Source organism: Cherax quadricarinatus, chromosome 81 (genome assembly GCF_038502225.1).
Source record: "Cherax quadricarinatus isolate ZL_2023a chromosome 81, ASM3850222v1, whole genome shotgun sequence".
NCBI classification, from domain to species: domain Eukaryota; kingdom Metazoa; phylum Arthropoda; class Malacostraca; order Decapoda; family Parastacidae; genus Cherax; species Cherax quadricarinatus.
Genome location: NC_091372.1, coordinates 15,817,539 through 15,841,466, shown reverse-complemented (window position 1 = coordinate 15,841,466; position 23,928 = coordinate 15,817,539). Strand labels below are relative to the sequence as shown.

The window sequence follows — 23,928 nt, the reverse complement described above, 5'->3', positions numbered from 1 at the left end:
CCTACCTACCACTACTGCCTCTACCTACCACTGCTGCCTCTACCTACCACTGCTGCCTCTACCTACCACTGCTGCCTCTACCTACCACTGCTGCCTTTTCCTACCACTGCTGCCTCTACCTACCACTGCTTCCTCTACCTACCACTGCTGCCTCTACCTACCACTGCTGCCTCTACCTACCACTGCTGCCCCTACCTGCCACTACTGCCTCTACCTACCACTGCTGCCTCTACCTACCACTGCTGCCTCTACCTACCACTGCTGCCTCTACCTACCACTGCTGCCTCTACCTACCACTGCTGCCTGTACCTACCACTGCTGCCTCTACCTACCACTGCTGCGTCTCTACCTACCACTGCTGCCTCTACCTACCACTGCTGCCCTCTACCTACCACTGCTGCCTCTACCTACCACTGCTGCCTCTACCTACCACTGCTGCCTCTACCTACCACTGCTGCCTCTACCTACCACTGCTGCCTCTACCTACCACTGCTGCCTCTACCTACCACTGCTGCCTCTACCTACCACTGCTGCCTCTACCTACCACTGCTGCCTCTACCCCTACCACTGCTGCCTCTACCTACCACTGCTGCCTCTACCTACCACTGCTGCCTCTACCTACCACTGCTGCCTCTACCTACCACTGCTGCCTCTACCTACCACTGCTGCCTCTACCTACCACTGCTGCCTCTACCTACCACTGCTGCCTCTACCTACCACTGCTGCCTCTACCTACCACTGCTGCCTCTACCTACCACTGCTGCCTCTACCTACCACTGCTGCCTCTACCTACCACTGCTGCCTCTACCCCTACCACTGCTGCCTCTACCTACCACTGCTGCCTCTACCTACCACTGCTGCCTCTACCTACCACTGCTGCCTCTACCTACCACTGCTGCCTCTACCTACCACTGCTGCCTCTACCTACCACTGCTGCCCCTACCTACCACTGCTGCCTCTACCTACCACTGCTGCCCCTACCTACCACTGCTGCCTCTACCTACCACTGCTGCCTCTACCTACCACTGCTGCCTCTACCTACCACTGCTGCCTCTACCTACCACTGCTGCCCCTACCTACCACTGCTGCCTCTACCTACCACTGCTGCCTCTACCTACCACTGCTGCCTCTACCTACCACTGCTGCCTCTACCTACCACTGCTGCCTCTACCTACCACTGCTGCCTCTACCTACCACTGCTGCCTCTACCTACCACTGCTGCCTCTACCTACCACTGCTGCCTCTACCTACCACTGCTGCCTCTACCTACCACTGCTGCCTCTACCTACCACTGCTGCCTCTACCTACCACTGCTGCCTCTACCTACCACTGCTGCCTCTACCTACCACTGCTGCCTCTACCTACCACTGCTGCCTCTACCTACCACTGCTGCCTCTACCTACCACTGCTGCCTCTACCCACTGCTGCCTCTACCTACCACTGCTGCCTCTACCTACCACTGCTGCCTCTACCTACCACTGCTGCCTCTACCTACCACTGCTGCCTCTACCTACCACTGCTGCCTCTACCTACCACTGCTGCCTCTACCTACCACTGCTGCCTCTACCTACCACTGCTGCCTCTACCTACCACTGCTGCCTCTACCTACCACTGCTGCCACTACCTACCACTACCTACCACTGCTGCCTCTACCTCCCACTGCTGCCTCTACCTACCACTGCTGCCTCTACCTACCACTGCTGCCTCTACCTACCACTGCTGCCTCTACCTACCACTGCTGCCTCTACCTACCACTGCTGCCTCTACCTACCACTGCTGCCCCTACCTACCACTGCTGCCTCTACCTACCACTGCTGCCTCTACCTACCACTGCTGCCCCTACCTACCACTGCTGCCTCTACCTACCACTGCTGCCCCTACCTACCACTCCTGCCCCTACCTACCACTGCTGCCTCTACCTACCACTGCTGCCTCTACCTACCACTGCTGCCTCTACCTACCACTGCTGCCTCTACCTACCACTGCTGCCTCTACCTACCACTGCTGCCCCTACCTACCACTGCTGCCTCTACCTACCACTGCTGCCTCTACCTACCACTGCTGCCTCTACCTACCACTGCTGCCCCTACCTACCACTGCTGCCTCTACCTACCACTGCTGCCTCTACCTACCACTGCTGCCTCTACCTACCACTGCTGCCCCTACCTACCACTGCTGCCTCTACCTACCACTGCTGCCTCTACCTACCACTGCTGCCTCTACCTACCACTGCTGCCCCTACCTACCACTGCTGTCTCTACCTACCACTGCTGCCCCTACCTACCACTGCTGCCTCTACCTCCCACTGCTGCCTCTACCTACCACTGCTGCCCCTACCTACCACTGCTGTCTCTACCTACCACTGCTGCCTCTACCTACCACTGCTGCCTCTACCTACCACTGCTGCCCCTACCTACCACTGCTGCCTACCACTACCTGCCTCTACCTACCACTGCTGCCCCTACCTACCACTGCTGCCTCTACCTACCACTGCTGTCTCTACCTACCACTGCTGCCTCTACCTACCACTCTGCCTCTACCTACCACTGCTGCCTCTACCTGCTGCCTCTACCCACTGCTGCATCTACCTACCACTGCTGCCTCTACCTACCACTGCTGCCTCTACCTACCACTGCTGCCTCTACCTACCACTGCTGCCTCTACCTACCACTGCTGCCTCTACCTACCACTGCTGCCTCTACCTACCACTGCTGCCTCTACCTACCACTGCTGCCTCTACCTACCACTGCTGCCCCTACCTACCACTGCTGCCCCTACCTACCACTGCTGCCTCTACCTACCACTACTGCCTCTACCTACCACTACTGCCTCTACCTACCACTGCTGCCCCTACCTACCACTGCTGCCTCTACCTACCACTGCTGCCTCTACCTACCACTGCTGCCCCTACCTACCACTGCTGCCTCTACCTACCACTGCTGCCTCTACCTACCACTGCTGCCTCTACCTACCACTGCTGCCTCTACCTACCACTGCTGCCTCTACCTACCACTGCTGCCTCTACCTACCACTGCTGCCTCTACCTACCACTGCTGCCTCTACCTACCACTGCTGCCTCTACCTACCACTGCTGCCTCTACCTACCACTGCTGCCTCTACCTACCACTGCTGCCTCTACCTACCACTGCTGCCTCTACCTACCACTGCTGCCTCTACCTACCACTGCTGCCTCTACCTACCACTGCTGCCTCTACCTACCACTGCTGCCTCTACCTACCACTGCTGCCTCTACCTACCACTGCTGCCTCTACCTACCACTGCTGCCCCTACCTACCACTGCTGCCTCTACCTACCACTGCTGCCTCTACCTACCACTGCTGCCTCTACCTACCACTGCTGCCTCTACCTACCACTGCTGCCTCTACCTACCACTGCTGCCTCTACCTACCACTGCTGCCTCTACCTACCACTGCTGCCTCTACCTACCACTGCTGCCTCTACCTACCACTGCTGCCTCTACCTACCACTGCTGCCTCTACCTACCACTGCTGCCTCTACCTACCACTGCTGCCTCTACCTACCACTGCTGCCTCTACCTACCACTGCTGCCTCTACCTACCACTGCTGCCCTCTACCTACCACTGCTGCCCTCTACCTACCACTGCTGCCTCTACCTACCACTGCTGCTGCCTCTACCTACCACTGCTGCCCCTACCTACCTACCACTGCTGCCTCTACCTACCACTGCTGCCTACCTACCACTGCTGCCTCTACCTACTGCTGCCTCCTACCACTACCTGCTGCCCCTACCTACCACTGCTGCCTCTACCTACCACTGCTGCCCTACCTACCACTACTGCTCTACCTACCACTGCTGCCCCTCTACCTACCACTGCTGCCTCTACCTACCACTGCTGCCTCTACCTACCACTGCTGCCTCTACCTACCACTGCTGCCTCTACCTACCACTGCTGCCTCTACCTACCACTGCTGCCCCTACCTACCACTGCTGTCTCTACCTACCACTGCTGCCCCTACCTACCACTGCTGCCTCTACCTACCACTGCTGCCTCTACCTACCACTGCTGCCTCTACCTACCACTGCTGCCCCTACCTACCACTGCTGCCTCTACCTACCACTGCTGCCTCTACCTACCACTGCTGCCTCTACCTACCACTGCTGCCTCTACCTACCACTGCTGCCTCTACCTACCACTGCTGCCTCTACCTACCACTGCTGCCTCTACCTACCACTGCTGCCTCTACCTGCTGCCTCTACCTCCCACTGCTGCCTCTACCTACCACTGCTGTCTCTACCTACCACTGCTGCCTCTACCTACCACTGCTGCCTCTACCTACCACCTACCACTGCTGCCTCTACCTACCACTGCTGCCTCTACCTACCACTGCTGCCTCTACCTACCACTGCTGCCTCTACCTACCACTGCTGCCTACTACCTACCACCACTGCTGCCTCTACCTACCACTGCTGCCTCTACCTACCACTGCTGCCTCTACCTACCACTGCTGCCTCTACCTACCACCACTGCTGCCTCTACCTACCACTACTGCCTCTACCTACCACTGCTGCCTGCCTCTACCTACCACTGCTGCTGCCTACCACTGCTGCCCCTACCTACCACTGCTGCCTCTACCTACCACTGCTGCCTCTACCTACCACTGCTGCCTCTACCTACCACTGCTGCCTCTACCTACCACTGCTGCCTCTACCTACCACTGCTGCCTCTACCTACCACTGCTGCCTCTACCTACCACTGCTGCCTCTGCTGCCTCTACCTACCACTGCTGCCTCTACCTACCACTGCTGCCTCTACCTACCACTGCTGCCTCTACCTACCACTGCTGCCTCTACCTACCACTGCTGCCTCTACCTACCACTGCTGCCTCTACCTACCACTGCTGCCTCTACCTACCACTGCTGCCTCTACCTACCACTGCTGCCTCTACCTACCACTGCTGCCCCTACCTACCACTGCTGCCTCTACCTACCACTGCTGCCTCTACCTACCACTGCTCCCTCTACCTACCACTACTGCCTCTACCTACCACTGCTGCCCCTACCTACCACTGCTGTCTCTACCTACCACTGCTGCCTCTACCTACCACTGCTGCCTCTACCTACCACTGCTGCCCCTACCTACCACTGCTGCCTCTACCTACCACTGCTGCCTCTACTACCAACCACTGCTGCCTCTACCTACCACTGCTGCCTCTACCTACCACTGCTGCCTCTACCTACCACTGCTGCCTCTACCTACCACTGCTGCCTCTACCTACCACTGCTGCCTCTACCTACCACTGCTGCCTCTACCTACCACTGCTGCCTCTACCTACCACTGCCGCCTCTACCTACCACTGCTGCCCTACCTACCACCTACCTACTGCTGCCTCTACCTACCACTGCTGCCTCTACCTACCACTGCTGCCTCTACCTACCACTGCTGCCTCTACCTACCACTGCTGCCTCTACCTACCACTGCTGCCTCTACCTACCACTGCTGCCTCTACCTACCACTGCTGCCTCTACCTACCACTGCTGCCTCTACCTACCACTGCTGCCTCTACCTACCACTGCTGCCTCTACCTACCACTGCTGCCTCTACCTACCACTGCTGCCTCTACCTACCACTGCTGCCTCTACCTACCACTGCTGCCTCTACCTACCACTGCTGCCTCTACCTACCACTGCTGCCTCTACCTACCACTACTGCCTCTACCTACCACTACTACCATTATACTACCTACCACTGCTGCCTCTACCTACCACTGCTGCCTCTACCTGCTGCCTCTACCTACCACTGCTGCCTCTACCTACCACTGCTGCCTCTACCTACCACTGCTGCCTCTACCTACCTACCTACTGCTGCCTCTACCTACCTACCTACCACTGCTGCCTCGACCTACCACTACTGCCTCTACCTACCACTGCTGCCTCTACCTACCACTGCTGCCTCTACCTACCACTACTGCCTCTACCTACCACTGCTGCCTCTACCTACCACTACTGCCTCTACCTACCACTGCTGCCTCTACCTACCACTGCTGCCTCTACCTACCACTGCTGCCTCTACCTACCACTGCTGCCTCTACCTACCACTGCTGCCTCTACCTACCACTGCTGCCTCTACCTACCACTGCTGCCTCTACCTACCACTGCTGCCTCTACCTACCACTGCTGCCTCTACCTACCACTGCTGCCTCTACCTACCACTGCTGCCTCTACCTACCACTGCTGCCTCTACCTACCACTGCTGCCTCTACCTACCACTGCTGCCTCTACCTACCACTGCTGCCTCTACCTACCACTGCTGCCTCTACCTACCACTGCTGCCTCTACCTACCACTGCTGCCTCTACCTACCACTGCTGACGCTAGCTACCACTGCTGCCCCCTACCACTGCTGCCACTACTGCCTCTACCTACCACTGCTGCCTCTACCTACCACTGCTGCCTCTACCTGCTGCCTCTACCACTGCTGCCTCTACCTACCACTGCTGCCTCTACCTCCCACTGCTGCCTCTACCTACCACTGCTGCCCCTACCTACCACTGCTGCCTCTACCTACCACTGCTGCCTCTACCTACCACTGCTGCCTCTACCTACCACTGCTGTCTCTACCTACCACTGCTGCCCCTACCTACCACTACTGCCTCTACCTACCACTGCTGCCCCTACCTACCACTGCTGCCTCTACCTACCACTGCTGCCTCTACCTACCACTGCTGCCTCTACCTACCACTGCTGCCTCTACCTACCACTGCTGCCTCTACCTACCACTGCTGCCTCTACCTACCACTGCTGCCTCTACCTACCACTGCTGCCTCTACCTACCACTGCTGCCTCTACCTACCACTGCTGCCTCTACCTACTGCTGCCTCTACCTGCTGCCTCTACCTCCCACTGCTGCCTCTACCTACCACTGCTGCCCCTACCTACCACTGTTGCCTCTACCTACCACTGCTGCCTCTAGCTATCACTGCTGCCTACCTACCACTGCTGCCTCTACCTACCACTACTGCCTCTACCTACCACTGCTGCCTCTACCTAACACTGCTGCCTCTACCGACCACTGCAGCCTCCTACCAGTGCTGCCTCTACCTACCACTGCTGCCTCTACCTACCACTGCTGCCTCTACCTACCACTGCTGCCTCTACCTACCACTGCTGCCTCTACCTACCACTGCTGCCTCTACCTACCACTGCTGCCTCTACCTACCACTGCTGCCTCTACCTACCACTGCTGCCTCTACCTACCACTGCTGCCTCTACCTACCACTGCTGCCTCTACCTACCACTGCTGCCTCTACCTACCACTGCTGCCTCTACCTACCACTGCTGCCTCTACCTACCACTGCTGCCTCTACCTACCACTGCTGCCCCTACCTACCACTGCTGCCTCTACCTACCACTGCTGCCTCTACCTACCACTGCTGCCTCTACCTACCACTGCTGCCCCTACCTACCACTGCTGCCTCTACCTACCACTGCTGCCTCTACCTACCACTGCTGCCTCTACCTACCACTGCTGCCTCTACCTACCACTGCTGCCTCTACCTACCACTGCTGCCTCTACCTACCACTGCTGCCCCTACCTACCACTGCTGCCTCTACCTACCACTGCTGCCTCTACCTACCACTGCTGCCTCTACCTACCACTGCTGCCTCTACCTACCACTGCTGCCTCTACCTACCACTGCTGCCTCTACCTACCACTGCTGCCTCTACCTACCACTGCTGCCTCTACCTACCACTGCTGCCTCTACCTACCACTGCTGCCTCTACCTACCACTGCTGCCTCTACCTACCACTGCTGCCTCTACCTACCACTGCTGCCTCTACCTACCACTGCTGCCTCTACCTACCACTGCTGCCCCTACCTACCACTGCTGCCTCTACCTACCACTGCTGCCTGCCTCTACCTACCACTGCTGCCTCTACCTACCACTGCTGCCTCCTACCTACCACTGCTGCCTCTACCTACCACTGCTGCCTCTACCTACCACTGCTGCCTCTACCTACCACTGCTGCCGCTACCTACCACTGCTGCCTCTACCTACCACTGCTGCCTCTACCTACCACTGCTGCCTCTACCTACCACTGCTGCCTCTACCTACCACTGCTGCCTCTACCTACCACTGCTGCCTCTACCTACCACTGCTGCCTCTACCTACCACTGCTGCCTCTACCTACCACTGCTGCCTCTACCTACCACTGCTGCCTCTACCTACCACTGCTGCCTCTACCTACCACTGCTGCCTCTACCTACCACTGCTGCCTCTACCTACCACTGCTGCCTCTACCTACCACTGCTGCCTCTACCTACCACTGCTGCCTCTACCTACCACTGCTGCCTCTACCTACCACTGCTGCCTCTACCTACCACTGCTGCCTCTACCTACCACTGCTGCCTCTACCTACCACTGCTGCCTCTACCTACCACTGCTGCCTCTACCTACCACTGCTGCCTCTACCTACCACTGCTGCCCCTACCTACCACTGCTGCCTCTACCTACCACTGCTGCCTCTACCTACCACTGCTGCCTCTACCTACCACTGCTGCCTCTACCTACCACTGCTGCCTCTACCTACCACTGCTGCCTCTACCTACCACTGCTGCCTCTACCTACCACTGCTGCCCCTACCTACCACTGCTGCCCCTACCTACCACTGCTGCCTCTACCTACCACTGCTGCCCCTACCTACCACTGCTGCCCCTACCTACCCCTCCTGCCCCTACCTACCACTGCTGCCTCTACCTACCACTTTAGTAGTACTGACGCGTTGAAAGCAATGGGCCTAGGAGGAAGTTGAATGATTCTTTTCTTAGCGCATAGGCCTATGCAAGGCGTTTCCCACAGTGTAATATATGGTGTACAACACCGATAATATGAATTAGACACATGTGCATCATCTGGGTGTCTATTTTGTAGACATTTAGCCAACCAGTGGAGAAATATCTACAAAATATACAGTGACAGTGGAGGCAATCAGTCCCTCAGCCACTGGTTGGGGTAACGTCTATAAAGATACGGGCCCGCGAGCCGTGACCAATATTGCGGGCACACAGACTGTCACCAACGTTACGGGCCCACAAGCCGTCACCAGGATTACGGGCCCACAGGCTGTGACCATCATTACGGGCCCCCAGACTGTCACCAATATCTTGCTAGATACCGCCTCTGGAGGTAATCTTGCGCGCCTGGCTCACCCAACTCGGGTATAACAGTAGAAGATTGGAACTTGGCAGTGACTAGTAACGCACAAGGGATTGGTAGCTAACGAAGATAGTTGATTAGTGAGGTACATGTGCACTATTAATAATGTTAATTGGCGAAACGTCTCGCCTGGTTGAAAGGTTGATCGATTGAATGTTGAAACGTATATTGTTCCAGACCTTGGAGCTGAACTCTTCTCCAGGCTGAGGGACTGACCACCTTGTTCCAGACCATGGAGCTGAACTCTTCTCCAGGCTGAGGGACTGACCACCTTGTTCCAGACCATGGAGCTGAACTCTTCTCCAGGCTGAGGGACTGACCACCTTGTTCCAGACCATGGAGCTGAACTCTTCTCCAGGCTGAGGGACTGACCACCTTGTTCCAGACCATGGAGCTGAACTCTTCTCCAGGCTGAGGAACTTACCATCTCACAACTAAGCCTCTGAGGGCGATGGGCTGACTCAACCGTCTTTACATCTCTACGGCTTCCGCTTCCTCCTCTGTATTCGAATGAGGAAGAATACTGTGTAGGCGAAACGTTTCGGAATAAAGATACCTGACTGTTACACATGTCTGTCTCATCAACATGATAGCTATTTCCTGACGCCGGTCTTAGTATGGGCGTCTGGATGTTGTCACTGAATATGGTAGTTGGGATAAACAAAATATTCAATCCCAAGGTTTGTTTGAACATTATATAGACGAAAGAAGGTCTCTCATAAAGACGTCAGGCATCTTAGGGGCTGCACTTACGTGAGTTGTGTTTGACCACTGAATAAACACTCGATAACCTCAAGTGTCAGCGATGAGACGAAGGCGACAAGACACTCGCCTTGGATCTGAGATCAACTTGGTCACCAGCGTAGCCCAGCCTCACTGCCAACAACCACACGAGAGGCTAGAATAGCAAGGAAGTGAGATTGAAAGAACTCTAACGAAAGAGAGAGAAAGAGAGAGAGAAAGAGGAAGGTGGTGAACCTAAAATAGAACAGAGGTATCTGCTAGCTTAACTCAGTAACATTAAATCAAGACGTCTTTGTACAGGCCAGTGGCTAATCTATTTTGGGCGGCGCCCCCTGGCACAGTTGGCCCTCATTTCCACTATCCTTCCCTCGTATACAATTCTAAATGTAAAAAGTACAAAAAATCATCTTTATATAAATATGAAAAGAGTGACACTAATATTCTCAACTTTATTTTAATAATCCAAAAGTCTGTATACGGAGCAAATCTCAAAAACACACTAAATAAAGCGAGAAGATAGATTTAAACTGCTTTTCCAGGTTCCTGGAAGGACTTGCCTTGTATGGGTCAACATGCCTACTGCAGTGTTCCTCCTGTCTGATGTTCTGGTATACGTAGACAGGAGCCAGAACATAAGTCTTCTTCAGTGTCGTGTGTTTGGTAGCGACAGTGACCAGCGCAGAAAGCGCATCTTGAAGATACGTGGAGCAAAACATCGCCAGAAGCCCTCTACCTTGACGCTTGACGGTATTCTGACCCACGTAGTTACCAGTTTTAAGAACATAAGAACATAAGAATGTAGGAACACTGCAGAAGGCCTACTGGCCCATACGAGGCAGGTCCTCATCAAAACGACATCTACCTAAAGCTATTCAAGAAATAACTCCCGTACCCCTTGACACCAATCAAACCCAGCCCCTCCCACTCATATATTTGTCCAGTCTCTTCTTAAAGCTACCCAAGGTCCTAGCCTCTATCACCTCACTGGGAAGACTGTTCCACGCATCTACAACTCTGTTAGAAAACCAGTACTTACCTAAAAAAACCAGTACTTACCTAGAAAACAAGTACTTACCTAGAAAACCAGTACTTACCTATGAAAACCAGTACTTACCTATTCGATCCAAGGACAGCCAGATACCCTCACGCCCCCCCTCTCCCTCCATTTTGTACCTCGTAAACACACAACTGAGGACTTACGAACATATGTTGACACCATCACTTATTTTCGCCCCGGGTTAGCGCCCCCTATTGCTACCAGTTACTCAGGTTACACGGGGGCGCCGGCCCCCCCCCGGCTTAAAACCTCTGGTAGAGGCCAAAGACGCGACACAGTCTATTCCAGAGGCAAAGAATAATGTAATATTTAAAAGTATTAATAATCCCAGACTGCGAAAGAAGGAAAAGGCAAAGCGAGGACCACCAATAATAATAATTAATGATTAATACAAAATTATAATTAATATTAATTAATAAGACTTATAATTAATAATAATTACAATTAATAATAATAATCTTTATTTCCACAAGTACATGACAACTTACACAATCATCACAACGTTTGGGTCCCATTAGTTAATGGTACGAGGAGGACCGAAACGTCTTGGTCAGTTTCTGTCTAATATGTACCAGTTATCTGTGTTTCGTTCACGTTATTTTTACTCGCTTAGGTTCTTTAGGCCTAGTCGTTTTTTTCAGCCTATTGTAAAATACTAGAAATTTCCTGTGTTTCTTCCATCTTACTTTCACTGTATCACAGTACACAGTATTTTGTCAGACTGCACAAGTACTACTACTGTGACATGTACTAACAGTACTACTGTGACATGTACTAACACCACTACTGTGACATGTACTAACAGTACTACTGTGACATGTACTAACAGTACTACTGTGACATGTACTAACAGTACTACTGTGACATGTACTAACACCACTACTGTGACATGTACTAACAGTACTACTGTGACATGTACTAACAGTACTACTGTGACATGTACTAACACCACTACTGTGACATGTACTAACAGTACTACTGTGACATGTACTAACAGTACTACTGTGACATGTACTAACACCACTACTGTGACATGTACTAACAGTACTACTGTGACATGTACTAACAGTACTACTGTGACGTGTACTAACACCACTACTGTGACATGTACTAACAGTACTATTGTGACATGTACTAACAGTACTATTGTGACATGTACTAACAGTACTACTGTGACATGTACTAACAGTACTATTGTGACATGTACTAACACCACTACTGTGACATGTACTAACAGTACTACTGTGACATGTACTACTGTGACATGTACTAACAGTACTACTGTGACATGTACTAACAGTACTACTGTGACATGTACTAACAGTACTACTGTGACATGTACTAACAGTACTACTGTGACATGTACTAACACCACTACTGTGACATGTACTAACACCACTACTGTGACATGTACTAACAGTACTACTGTGACATGTACTAACAGTACTACTGTGACATGTACTAACACCACTACTGTGACATGTATTAACAGCACTACTGTGACATGTACTAACACCACTACTGTGACATGAACTAACACCACTACTGTGACATGTACTAACAGCACTACTGTGACATGTGCTAACAGCACTACTGTGACATGTACTAACACACTACTACTGTGACTACTGTACTAACACCACTACTGTGACATGTACTAACAGTACTACTGTGACATGTACTAACACCACTGTGACATGTGACATGTACTAACAGTACTACTGTGACATGTACTAACAGTACTACTGTGACATGTACTAACACCACTACTGTGACTGTACTGTACTGTGACATGTACTAACACTACTGTGACATGTACTAACAGCCACTACTGTGACATGTACTAACACCACTACTGTGACATGTACTAACAGTATTACTGTGACATGTACTAACACCACTACTGTGACATGAACTAACACCACTACTGTGACATGTACTACTGTGACATGTACTACATGTACTAACAGTGTGACATGTACTAACACCACTACTGTGACATGTACTAACACTGTGACATGTACTAACACAACTACTGTGACATGTACTAACAGTGACATGTACTAACAGTGTGACATGTACTAACACCACTACTGTGACATGTACTAACAGTACTACTGTGACATGTACTAACACCACTACTGTGACATGTACTAACACCACTACTGTGACATGTACTAACAGTACTACTGTGACATGTACTAACACCACTACTGTGACATGTACTAACACCACTACTGTGACATGTACTAACACCACTACTGTGTCATGTACTAACACCACTACTATGACATGTACTAACACCACTACAGTGACGTGTACTAACACCACTACTGTGACATGTACTAACACCACTACTGTGACATGTACTAACACCACTACTGTGACATGTAATAACAGTACTACTGTGACATGTACTAACAGTACTAACTACTGTGACATGACATGTACTAACACCACTACTGTGACATGTACTAACACCACTACTGTGACATGTACTAACAGTACTACTGTGACATGTACTAACACCACTACTGTGACATGTACTAACAGTACTACTGTGACATGTACTAACACCACTACTGTGACATGTACTAACAGTACTACTGTGACATGTACTAACACCACTACTGTGACATGTACTAACAGTACTACTGTGACATGTACTAACACCACTACTGTGACATGTACTAACACCACTACTGTGACATGTACTAACAGTACTACTGTGACATGTACTAACACCACTACTGTGACATGTACTAACAGTACTACTGTGACATGTACTAACAGTACTACTGTGACATGTACTAACACCACTACTGTGACATGTACTAACACCACTACTGTGACATGTACTAACACCACTACTGTGACATGTACTAACACCACTACTGTGACATGTACTAACACCACTACTGTGACATGTACTAACACCACTACTGTGACATGTACTAACAGTACTACTGTGACATGTACTAACACCACTACTGTGACATGTACTAACACCACTACTGTGACATGTACTAACACCACTACTGTGACATGTACTAACACCACTACTGTGACATGTACTAACAGTACTACTGTGACATGTACTAACAGTACTACTGTGACATGTACTAACAGTACTACTGTGACATGTACTAACAGTACTACTGTGACATGTACTAACACCACTACTGTGACATGTACTAACAGTACTACTGTGACATGTACTAACAGTACTACTGTGACATGTACTAACAGTACTACTGTGACATGTACTAACACCACTACTGTGACATGTACTAACACCACTACTGTGACATGTACTAACACCACTACTGTGACATGTACTAACAGTACTACTGTGACATGTACTAACACCACTACTGTGACATGTACTAACACCACTACTGTGACATGTACTAACAGTACTACTGTGACATGTACTAACAGTACTACTACTGTGACTACTGTGACTAACACCACTTCTCTGACATGTACTATTAACAGCATCCCCTGCTTGTATCTGTCTACAGCATCCCCTTCTTGTATCTGTCTACAGCATCCCCTGCTTGTATCTGTCTACAGCATCCCCTTCTTGTATCTGTCTACAACATCCCCTTCTTGTATCTGTCTACAGCATCCCCTTCTTGTATCTGTCTACAGCATTCCTTGCTTGTATCTGTCTACATTCCCTGCTTGCATCTGTCTACATCACCTGCTTGTATCTGTCTACAGCATCCCCTGCTTGTATCTGTCTACATCACCTGCTTGTATCTGTCTACAGCATCCCCTGCTTGTATCTGTCTACATCCCCTGCTTGTATCTGTCTACATAACCTGCTTGTATCTGTCTACAGCATCCCCTGCTTGTGTGTATGTCTGCATCATCCCCTGCTTGTATCTGTCTACAGCATCCCCTGCTTGTATCTGTCTACAGCATCCCCTGCTTGTATCTGTCTACAGCATCCCCTGCTTGTATCTGTCTACAGCATCCCCTGCTTGTATCTGTCTACAGCATCCCCTGCTTGTATCTGTCTACAGCATCCCCTGCTTGTATCTGTCTACAGCATCCCCTGCTTGTATCTGTCTACATCATCCCCTGCTTGTTTGTGCTTGTGTGTACTCACCTATTTATGGTTGCATGGGTCGATTTTTGCTCCTGGCCCGCTTGTTCATTGTTTGCTACTAGGTCCTCTCTCTCCCTGCTCCATGAGCTTAATCATACCTCATCTTAAAACTATGTATGGTTCCTGCCTCCACTACGTCACTTTCTCTAATTTCTTGACGTGCTTGACCATTTGTGGGTTCCAAACTGGTGCTGCATACTCCAGTATGGGCCTGACGTAAATGGTGTGCAGAGTCTTGAATGATTCCTTACTGAGGTATCGGAACGCTATCCGTAGGTTTGCCAGGCGCCCGTATGCTGCAGCAGTTATCTGATTGATGTGCGCCTCAGGAGATGTGCTCGGTGTTATACTCACCCCCAGATCTTTTTCCTTGAGTGAGGTTTGCAGTCTTTGGCCATCTAAACTATATTGTGTCTGCGGTCTTCTTTGCCCTTCCCCGATCTTCATGACTGCGTTTGGCAGGGTTAAATTCAAGGAGCCAGTTGCTGGACCAGGCTTGTAGCCTGTCCAGATCTCTTTGTAGTCCTGCCTGATCCTCCACAGATTTAATTATTTTCATTAACTTCACACCATCTGTGTGTGTACTCACCTAGTTGAGGTTGCAGGGGTCGAGTCCAAGCTCCTGGCCCCGCCTCTTCACTGGTCGCTACTAGGTCACTCTCCCTGAACCTTGAGCTTTATCATACCTCTGCTTAAAGCTATGTATGGATCCTGCCTCCACTACATCGCTTCCCAAACTATTCCACTTGCTGACTACTCTGTGGCTGAAGAAATACTTCCTAACATACCTGTGATTCATCTGTGTCTTCAGCTTCCAACTGTGTCCCCTTGTTGCTGTGTCCAGTCTCTGGAACATCCTGTCTTTGTCCACCTTGTCAATTCCTCTCAGTATTTTGTATGCCGTTATCATGTCTTCCCTATCTCTCCTGTCCTCCAGTGTCGTCAGGTTGATTTCCCTTAACCTCTCCTCGTAGGGCATACCTCTTAGCTCTGGGACTAGTCTTGTTGCAAACCTTTGCACTTTCTCTAGTTTCTTTACGTGCTTGGCTAGGTGTGGGTTCCAAACTGGTGTCGCATACTCCAATATGGACCTAACGTACACGGTGTACAGGGTCCTGAATGATTCCTTATTAAGATGTCGGAATGCTGTTCTGAGGTTTGTCAGGCGCCCATATGCTGCGGCAGTTATTTGGTTGATGTGCGCTTCAGGAGATGTGCCTGGTGTTATACTCACCCCAAGATCTTTTTCCTTGAGTGATGTTTGTAGTCTCTGGCCCCCTAGACTGTGTGTGTGTGTGTGTGTGTGTGTGTGTGTGTGTGTGTGTGTGTGTGTGTGTGTGTGTGTGACTGCTTTGTCTCCTGCGGCTGACTTCCTGGGGTTATTGACCTCATCCACACACACACACACACACACACACACACACACACACACACACACACACACACACACATACACGTACCCAAGAGCAGCAGCAACAATAGGAAGGCCAGGACGTGCCTTATGGTTCACTCAGAGGTGTAGAGAGACCAAAACTAAGTGCAACAGAGAATGGAAGAAGTATAGAAGGACACAGGAAAATGAGATTAGTCGAAGAGCCAAACATGAATACCAATGGATAAGGAGGGAGGCCCAGCGGCAATAGGAGAATATAGCATCGAAGGCCAGAATTTACCAAAAGCTGTTGTACAGCCACATCAGGAGGAAAATAACAGTCAAAGATCCGGTAATCAGGCTGAGGAAGAAAGGAGACGAGGTCACGAGAAACGACAGAGATGTTCGTGAGGAGCTTAACACGAGATTCATTGAAGTTTTTTTCAGTGGAAACAGAATGGTTTCCAGCAAACTGGGATGGAAGGGTGCACCAGCAAGTGTTGGACACACTACATACAACAGAGGAGGAGATGAAGATGCTTCTAAGTGAGCTAGATACCTCAAAGGTGATGGGACCGGACAACATCTCTCCATGGGTCCTGAGAGAGGGAGCAGAAACACTGTGTGTGCCACTAACAACAATCTCCAACACATCTATCGAAACAGGGCGACTACCTGAGGAATGGAAGACCGCAAATGTAGTCCCAGTCTCTAAGAAAGGAGACAGACATGAAGCATTAAACTACAGACAAGTGTCACTGACATGTATAGTATACAAAGTCATGGAGAAGATTATCAGGAAAAGACTGGTGCAGCACCGAGAAAAGAGTGAAACTATACATGATAATCAGGACGGTTTCAGGGAGACGAAAACATGCTTCACAAACCTACTGGAGTTTCACAACAAGGTAACAGAAGACGAGAGAGAGAGAGAGAGAGAGAGAGAAAGAGAGAGCGAGAGAAGAAGAGAGAGGTGGGTAGACGGCATATTCTTCGACTGTAAGAAGGCTTTCGACGCAGCTCCGCACAAGAGATTAGCGCAAAAGTTGGAGCAGCAGGCAAGAATAACAGGAAAGGCACCGCAATGTATCGGAGATTACCTGACAGGAAGAAAACAGTGATTGTACGTGACGATGTGTCAAAGTGGGCGCCTGTGATGAGCGGGGTTCCACAAGGATCAATCCTAGGGACGGTGCTGTTTCTGGTATATATAAATAATATAACGGAAGTGACACATTCAGAGGCGTCGCTGGTTGTAGACGATGTGAAGCTAATGCTGAGATTTCAAGTGGATGAGGATCAGGGGCACCACAAGAGGATCTGAACAGGCTGCAAGCCTGGTCCAACAACTGACTCCTGGAGTTTAAAACCACCAAATACAACTTGTTTTGAAGATTGAGGAAGGACAAAGAAGACTTCAGACGGAGTACAGTCTAGTGGATTAGAGACTACGAACTTAAGTCTAGGAAAATGATCTTGGAATGAGTATAATGTCGAACACATCTCCTGAGGCGCACATCAACCAAATAACTGCTGCAGCATATGGGTGTCTAGCATACTTAAGCATAACGTTTCGACACCTGAGTAAGAGATCATTCACGAGTATGGAGTACGCAGCACCAGCATGGAACCCACACCTGGTCAAACACGTCAAGAAATTAAAGAAACCGCCAAGGTTGGCGACAAAATTAGTCCCAGGGCTGAGGAGAGGTTAAGGGAAATCGACCTGATGGCACTGGAGGACAGAAGGGACGGGGGAGACATGATAACGACATATAAAATTCTGAGAGGAATTGACAAGATGGATAGAGACAGTGTTCCAGAGTTGTGACACAACAACAAGGGGTCACAACTGGAAATTTAAAATTCTGATGAGTCATAGGGATGTTAGGAAGTACTTCTTCAGCCATAGAGTTGACAGAAAGTGAAATAATCTGGAGAGTGATGTAGTGGAGGCAGGATCCATACATAGCTTTAAGAAGAGGTATAATAAAGCTCATGGAGCAGGGAGAGAGTAAACCTTGTAGCGACCAGTGATGAGGCGGGGCCAGGAGCTGTGAATCGACCCCTCCAACCACAATTAGGTGAGTACACACGATGCAGCTGGTCTACCCATTATGATGGATAAGAGAAACTGTGAAATTTCTGCTTAATGATAATTATACTTATTGATAATTGTAATTAATGATAATTATAGTTATTGATAATAGTAATTAATGATAATTATAGTTATTGATAATTGTAATTAATGATAATTATAGTTATTGATAATAGTAATTAATGATAATTATAGTTATTGATAATTGTAATTAATGATAATTATAGTTATTGATAATTGTAATTAATGATAATTATAGTTATTGATAATTGTAATTAATGATAATTATAATTAATAAAAATTATAATTAATGATAAAAGTAAGATAGAAATATACGAATCGTTATTTGATTATTTCTGTTAATTATTTAGTAGTAGTAAAAGCAGTAGCAGTAGTAGTAGTAGTAGCAGTAGTAGTAGTAGTAGTAGTAGCAGTAGCAGTAGTAGTAGTAGCAGTAGCAGTAGTAGTAGCAGTTGTAGTAGTAGCAGTAGTAGTAGTAGTAGTAGCAGTAGCAGTAGTAGTAGTAGTAGTAGTAATTGTAGTAGTAGTAGTTGTAGTAGTAGTAGTTGTAGTAGTAGTAGCAGTAGTAGTTGTAGTAGTAGTTGTAATAGTAGTAGTAGTAGCAGTAGTAGTAGTAGTAGTAGTAGCAGTAGTAGTAGTAGTAGTAGTAGTAGCAGTAGTAGTAGTAGTAGTAGTAGTAGCAGTAGTAGTAGTAGTAGTAGTAGTAGCAGTAGTAGTAGTTGTAATAGTAATAGCAGCAACAGTATTATAAGTAATAGTAGAAGTGGTGGTAGGAATAGTGGTACCAGTAGTAGTAGTTGTAGTAGCAGTAGCAGTAGTAGTAGTAGTAGTAGCAGTAGTTAAATAGTTGTAGTAGCAGTTGTAGTAGTCGCTGCACTACTAGTTACAATAGTAGCAGTCGTAGAAGAGTAGTACTACTAGTAGTAACATCCCACTGTATCTCCGTCACTCCAAACACCTGTTCCTTCCACTGAAATATCTGCAGCTCTCGGATATTTTTGATTACTTCATAAAATCTTAGAAATCCTGCAGATATTTGTCATGTGTGGCATGCAGAGAGTACGTAACCTTTATTCGGCGCAAGTACACATCCTCATTGAAAGGTAATCTCCCCCAACCAGCAAACCAGTACTAAGGGTCGATCGATGGGGCCCCATCGTTTGATCAGTACTCAGGTTCAGCCAGTGACAAGATGGTTCTGGCAATCGTAGAAGTGTTGTGGTCACCACCCGCCTGTCTACCCTTGTCATTTCCATACTAGAGCTGGTTGAGCACGCTTGTCCATTCTGTCTCCAGACTGTCTTGGCCTAAACCGTGTTATACACATTTCCAGCTGTATATAGTGTACATACCTGTAAATATCCACATTGCTATTTGTGAAGGAAAATATATTTGAAAGTTATTTAGCTGTGTGTTCTGCTCCCCTTTACACCCAGGATAACAGGGTTTATTGTCCCTGGGTTGTAATATCATGCAATATAAACACCTGCTTGTCTTATGGTTTGTTCCATTAAAACACCTGTGTAATATAGTATGTGTAATATCTGCCATTTTCTACAATCCTTCACTGGCAGTCACTAGCCAAGTAGTGAAGGCTTTTAACTCAGTTCCTGTCCAGATCTTGTAGTGTTGTAGTTTACTGCGGATGGAATTGTTGTTACGTAGCTGCGTTACTGCTTTCCAAAATCTTCTATACAATAAATCTTGGAACGAGTGGGGTTCGAAACCATGATGAGTCGTGAAACTCACAGGCCAGTGCGTTAACCACTTGGCCAGCTGGCTTTAATAAGAGCCAGCTGGTCCAGTGGTTAACGCACTGGCCTGTGAGTGTTACGACTCACTTGCCATGGTTTCAAACCCACACTCGTTCCCTGGTTTGCTTGCAGTGGTGTTATTACGACTTTATGAGTTATTTAATAATGTAACTTGTCAGCATTGTCCTTCATAAATCACTAAAAAACAAACAGGCTTCCTCACCATTACAAGTGTTCGGTTATCTGGAGTGTTGTATTAAGCGATGGCTGATGTTTACAACACTGTCTCGTTGAACATTGGAGCGCTGTTGTTGTGGCTGCTACTGAGCGGTGGACTCTCGAAGTGAACTCTGAGGCCGGAGGCCAAGCTGCGACCACCGTCTACCTTCGTTGTGCTCTTGTCTTCGTTCTTGAGTTCGGTATTATGTAATATTTTCTCCGTTGGTTTTCCAGTCACTAAGGTCTCAAGAGGATAATTATCTTCCGTGGAGTCGCCCATGAGTTCCATCTTCTTGGATATGTCTTTCTGGTGCTCCTGTGGCGGCTTCTCGGCTGCCGGAGCTAAGACGCTACCCACAGAGGTGTCGTTGTGGAGAAGAGTTGTATTAGATACCTTGGGTAACAGATGGCAACCAGATGAAGGTCGGGCTGATTCAGTGCCTTCAGCTGGTATTGCTGTGCCTCATATGACAGTTTCCGAGGCACATGAACGGTTGGTTCGTGGGCGACTGTTGATAGTCGAGTAGCGCGTTGAATCTCTCCTTCGCGGTGTACCGCGTCCGTGAAAGAAGAGATCGTGGAACGTTTCTCTGAACTGTCGCGACATGCCGCAGTAGATGGCAAAGTTGATGGGGTAGGAGAATATGATGAAGGAATTGGAGATGATGAAGAAATACATGAGCATGTAGTAGGAATCGTTGGAGAATATAACGATGCCCATGTTGGAGATGATGTGAAGGAGTGTGATTACTGCCAGGGGAATCTCTGTCACCAGGAACACTGACACCACAGCTATCAACATCAGTGTGGTACAGTTGGAGTCGCTCAGTTTCTTGCACTCCCTCTTTGAGTTCTTGTCGTGTAGAAGTTTCTTCCTGCGCTTCTGCGCCTCTTTTAAAGCGCTAAAAAGGAGAAGGTTAAGCACTACGAGCAGTGTACACGGACCAAGGTGCACAAACACCACCCGGAACCAGAAGTAGATCGGAAAGTAGATGTTTGGAGTGATCTGCGTCACCCAGTCACTGAATCTCTCGCTACAAACACACACACACTCGCCCTGCCATTCAACTTCTGTGGAATCGTACACTGTGTCGAAGAATTTTGGCGCCTGGTGGATGGTGGCAAAGATGAAGATCCAGATGATAGCCTTGATAACACGGGGTAGCGTGCACCAGGTGCGAGCCACAGGAGGGTGACACACGTAGATGTACCGCTGTACCGCCAGGGCCACCGTCAGCCAGATGGAAGCCGTGTGGAACAAGTTAGGGATGTCCTCGTGCAAGAAGCCCCAGGCGTAGCAAGCAGCCTGGGGATAGAGGGGCTTAGCGTGGTTGTTCAGAGTGTACATGTAGAAGAACACGGGCTCTGGGAAGAGCACAGTGAGCATGTCTGAGAGCGCCATAGCCATGAGCACCGCATTTGTTGGAGATCGCATGTGATGCTGCCATAAAACAGCCACGATGATAGTGTTGGCCACAGTAGTCACCAGTAGCAACACTGGCATAGCGTACCCATAGAGTGGCATAGCCAGGTCCAGAGGATACAGATTACTAACATTGAGGAAGTCAGTAGCGTTGCCGCTCCCACAAGTCTTGTTCACCAGCAGGAAATTGCTCTCAGACACATTGCTGCTGAAGTCTGCTAACCTCTGGTTGTCCATGTTGCTGGTGGCGCAAGTGTTGGAGAAATGTGGAGAGTGAAGGAGGTAGGGTCATGCAACAGTGTCTGGGATCATAGCAACAACAACTTGACTCAGTTGCATGGAGTTCAATGGCTCATTTGCATATACCGTCTTCACCTGACAAGAGAGACCAGAATCATAAAAAAAAAAAAACATTCACTTCCCTGTTACAATTCCCATTAGCTGTTGTAGTTCATTAACCAAAGTCAGGAAGTTTTACGACTCATGGGTTCAAACCCCATCCGTTCCGTGGTTTGGTTACAATCGTGTTGTTATGTGCGCTATTACCGTGAGTCATTACGCGGCCTGTGAACACTATCCCGAGGACACTGTACCACCATCAACACTGTCAATGTCGCACTAACAGTTTTTAAGGATCTGTTCAGTTTAGAAGTTATACCTAAGTTCTTTTCTTGATAATTTAATTTAGATTAAGTTGGTGTGTGTATCAGGATGTTGTGGAGGCAGAGTGACTTGTCGATGGTTACTGAGTCACAAGGATGGTGGTAGTGAGGGATGCACAGTGCCAGGGAGAGCAGTGCCAGGGAGAGCAGTGCCACAGCATCCTCTCTTGACTCTCCCTCCTGCCAGACTGAACTGCTCTACCAGCCTCTGCTACCACTATCTCCACAACCCACCTCCCCCACCACAACCCACCACCGCCACCACAACCCACCTCCGCCACCACAACCCACCTCCCCCAGCACAACCCACCTCCCCCACCACAACCCACCTCCCCCACCACAACCCACCTCCCCCACCACAACCCACCACCCCCACCACAACCCACCTCCGCCACCACAACCCACCACCCCCACCACAACCCACCTCTGCCACCACAACCCACCTCTGCCACCACAACCCACCTCCGCCACCACAACCCACCTCCCCCACCAAAACCCACCCCTGCTACCACAACCCACCTCCGCCACCTCCCCCACCACAACCCACCACAGCCACCACAACCCACCTCCGCCACCACAACCCACCACCACCACCACAACCCACCTCTGCCACCACAATCCACCTCCGCCACCACAACCCACCTCCCCCACCTCAACCCACCTCACCCACCACAACCCACCACAGCCACCACAACCCGCCACCGCCACCACAACCCACCTCCGCCACCACAACCCACCTCCCCCACCACAACCCACCTCCCCCACCACACCCACCTCCCCCACCACAACCCACCACCGCCACCACAACCCACCTCCCCCCCCACAACCCACCACTGCCACCACAACCCACCTCTGTCACCACAACCCACCTCTGCCACCACAACCCACCTCTGCCACCACAACCCCCCCACCACAATCCACCTCCGCCACCACAATCCACCTCCCCCACCACAACCCACCTCTGCCACCACAACCCACCTCCGCCACCACAACCCACCACCACCACCACAACCCACCTCCGCCACCACAACCCACCACCGCCACCACAACCCACCACCGCCACCACAACCCACCTCCGCCACCACAACCCACCTCCCCCACCACAACCCACCTCCCCCACCACACCCACCTCCCCCACCACAACCCACCACCGCCACCACAACCCACCTCCCCCACCACAACCCACCACCGCCACCACAACCCAAATCTGCCACCACAACCCACCTCTGCCACCACAACCCACCTCTGCCACCACAACCCCCCC

At 50.0% G+C, this 23,928-nt stretch overlaps 1 protein-coding gene across 1 annotated transcript in view; it reads right to left on the bottom strand.

The window, feature by feature from the left end:
• Positions 1-22,836, bottom strand: part of LOC128699735 (sex peptide receptor-like) — a 41,821-nt gene extending 18,985 nt beyond the window's left edge. The window contains exon 1 of the mRNA XM_070102473.1: positions 20,584-22,836. Within this exon, the coding sequence (XP_069958574.1) occupies positions 21,043-22,239 (1,197 nt within the window). The 5' untranslated portion in view covers positions 22,240-22,836 and the 3' untranslated portion in view covers positions 20,584-21,042. The remainder of the gene's footprint in view (positions 1-20,583) is intronic.
• Between the last annotated feature and the right edge of the window lie 1,092 nt (positions 22,837-23,928).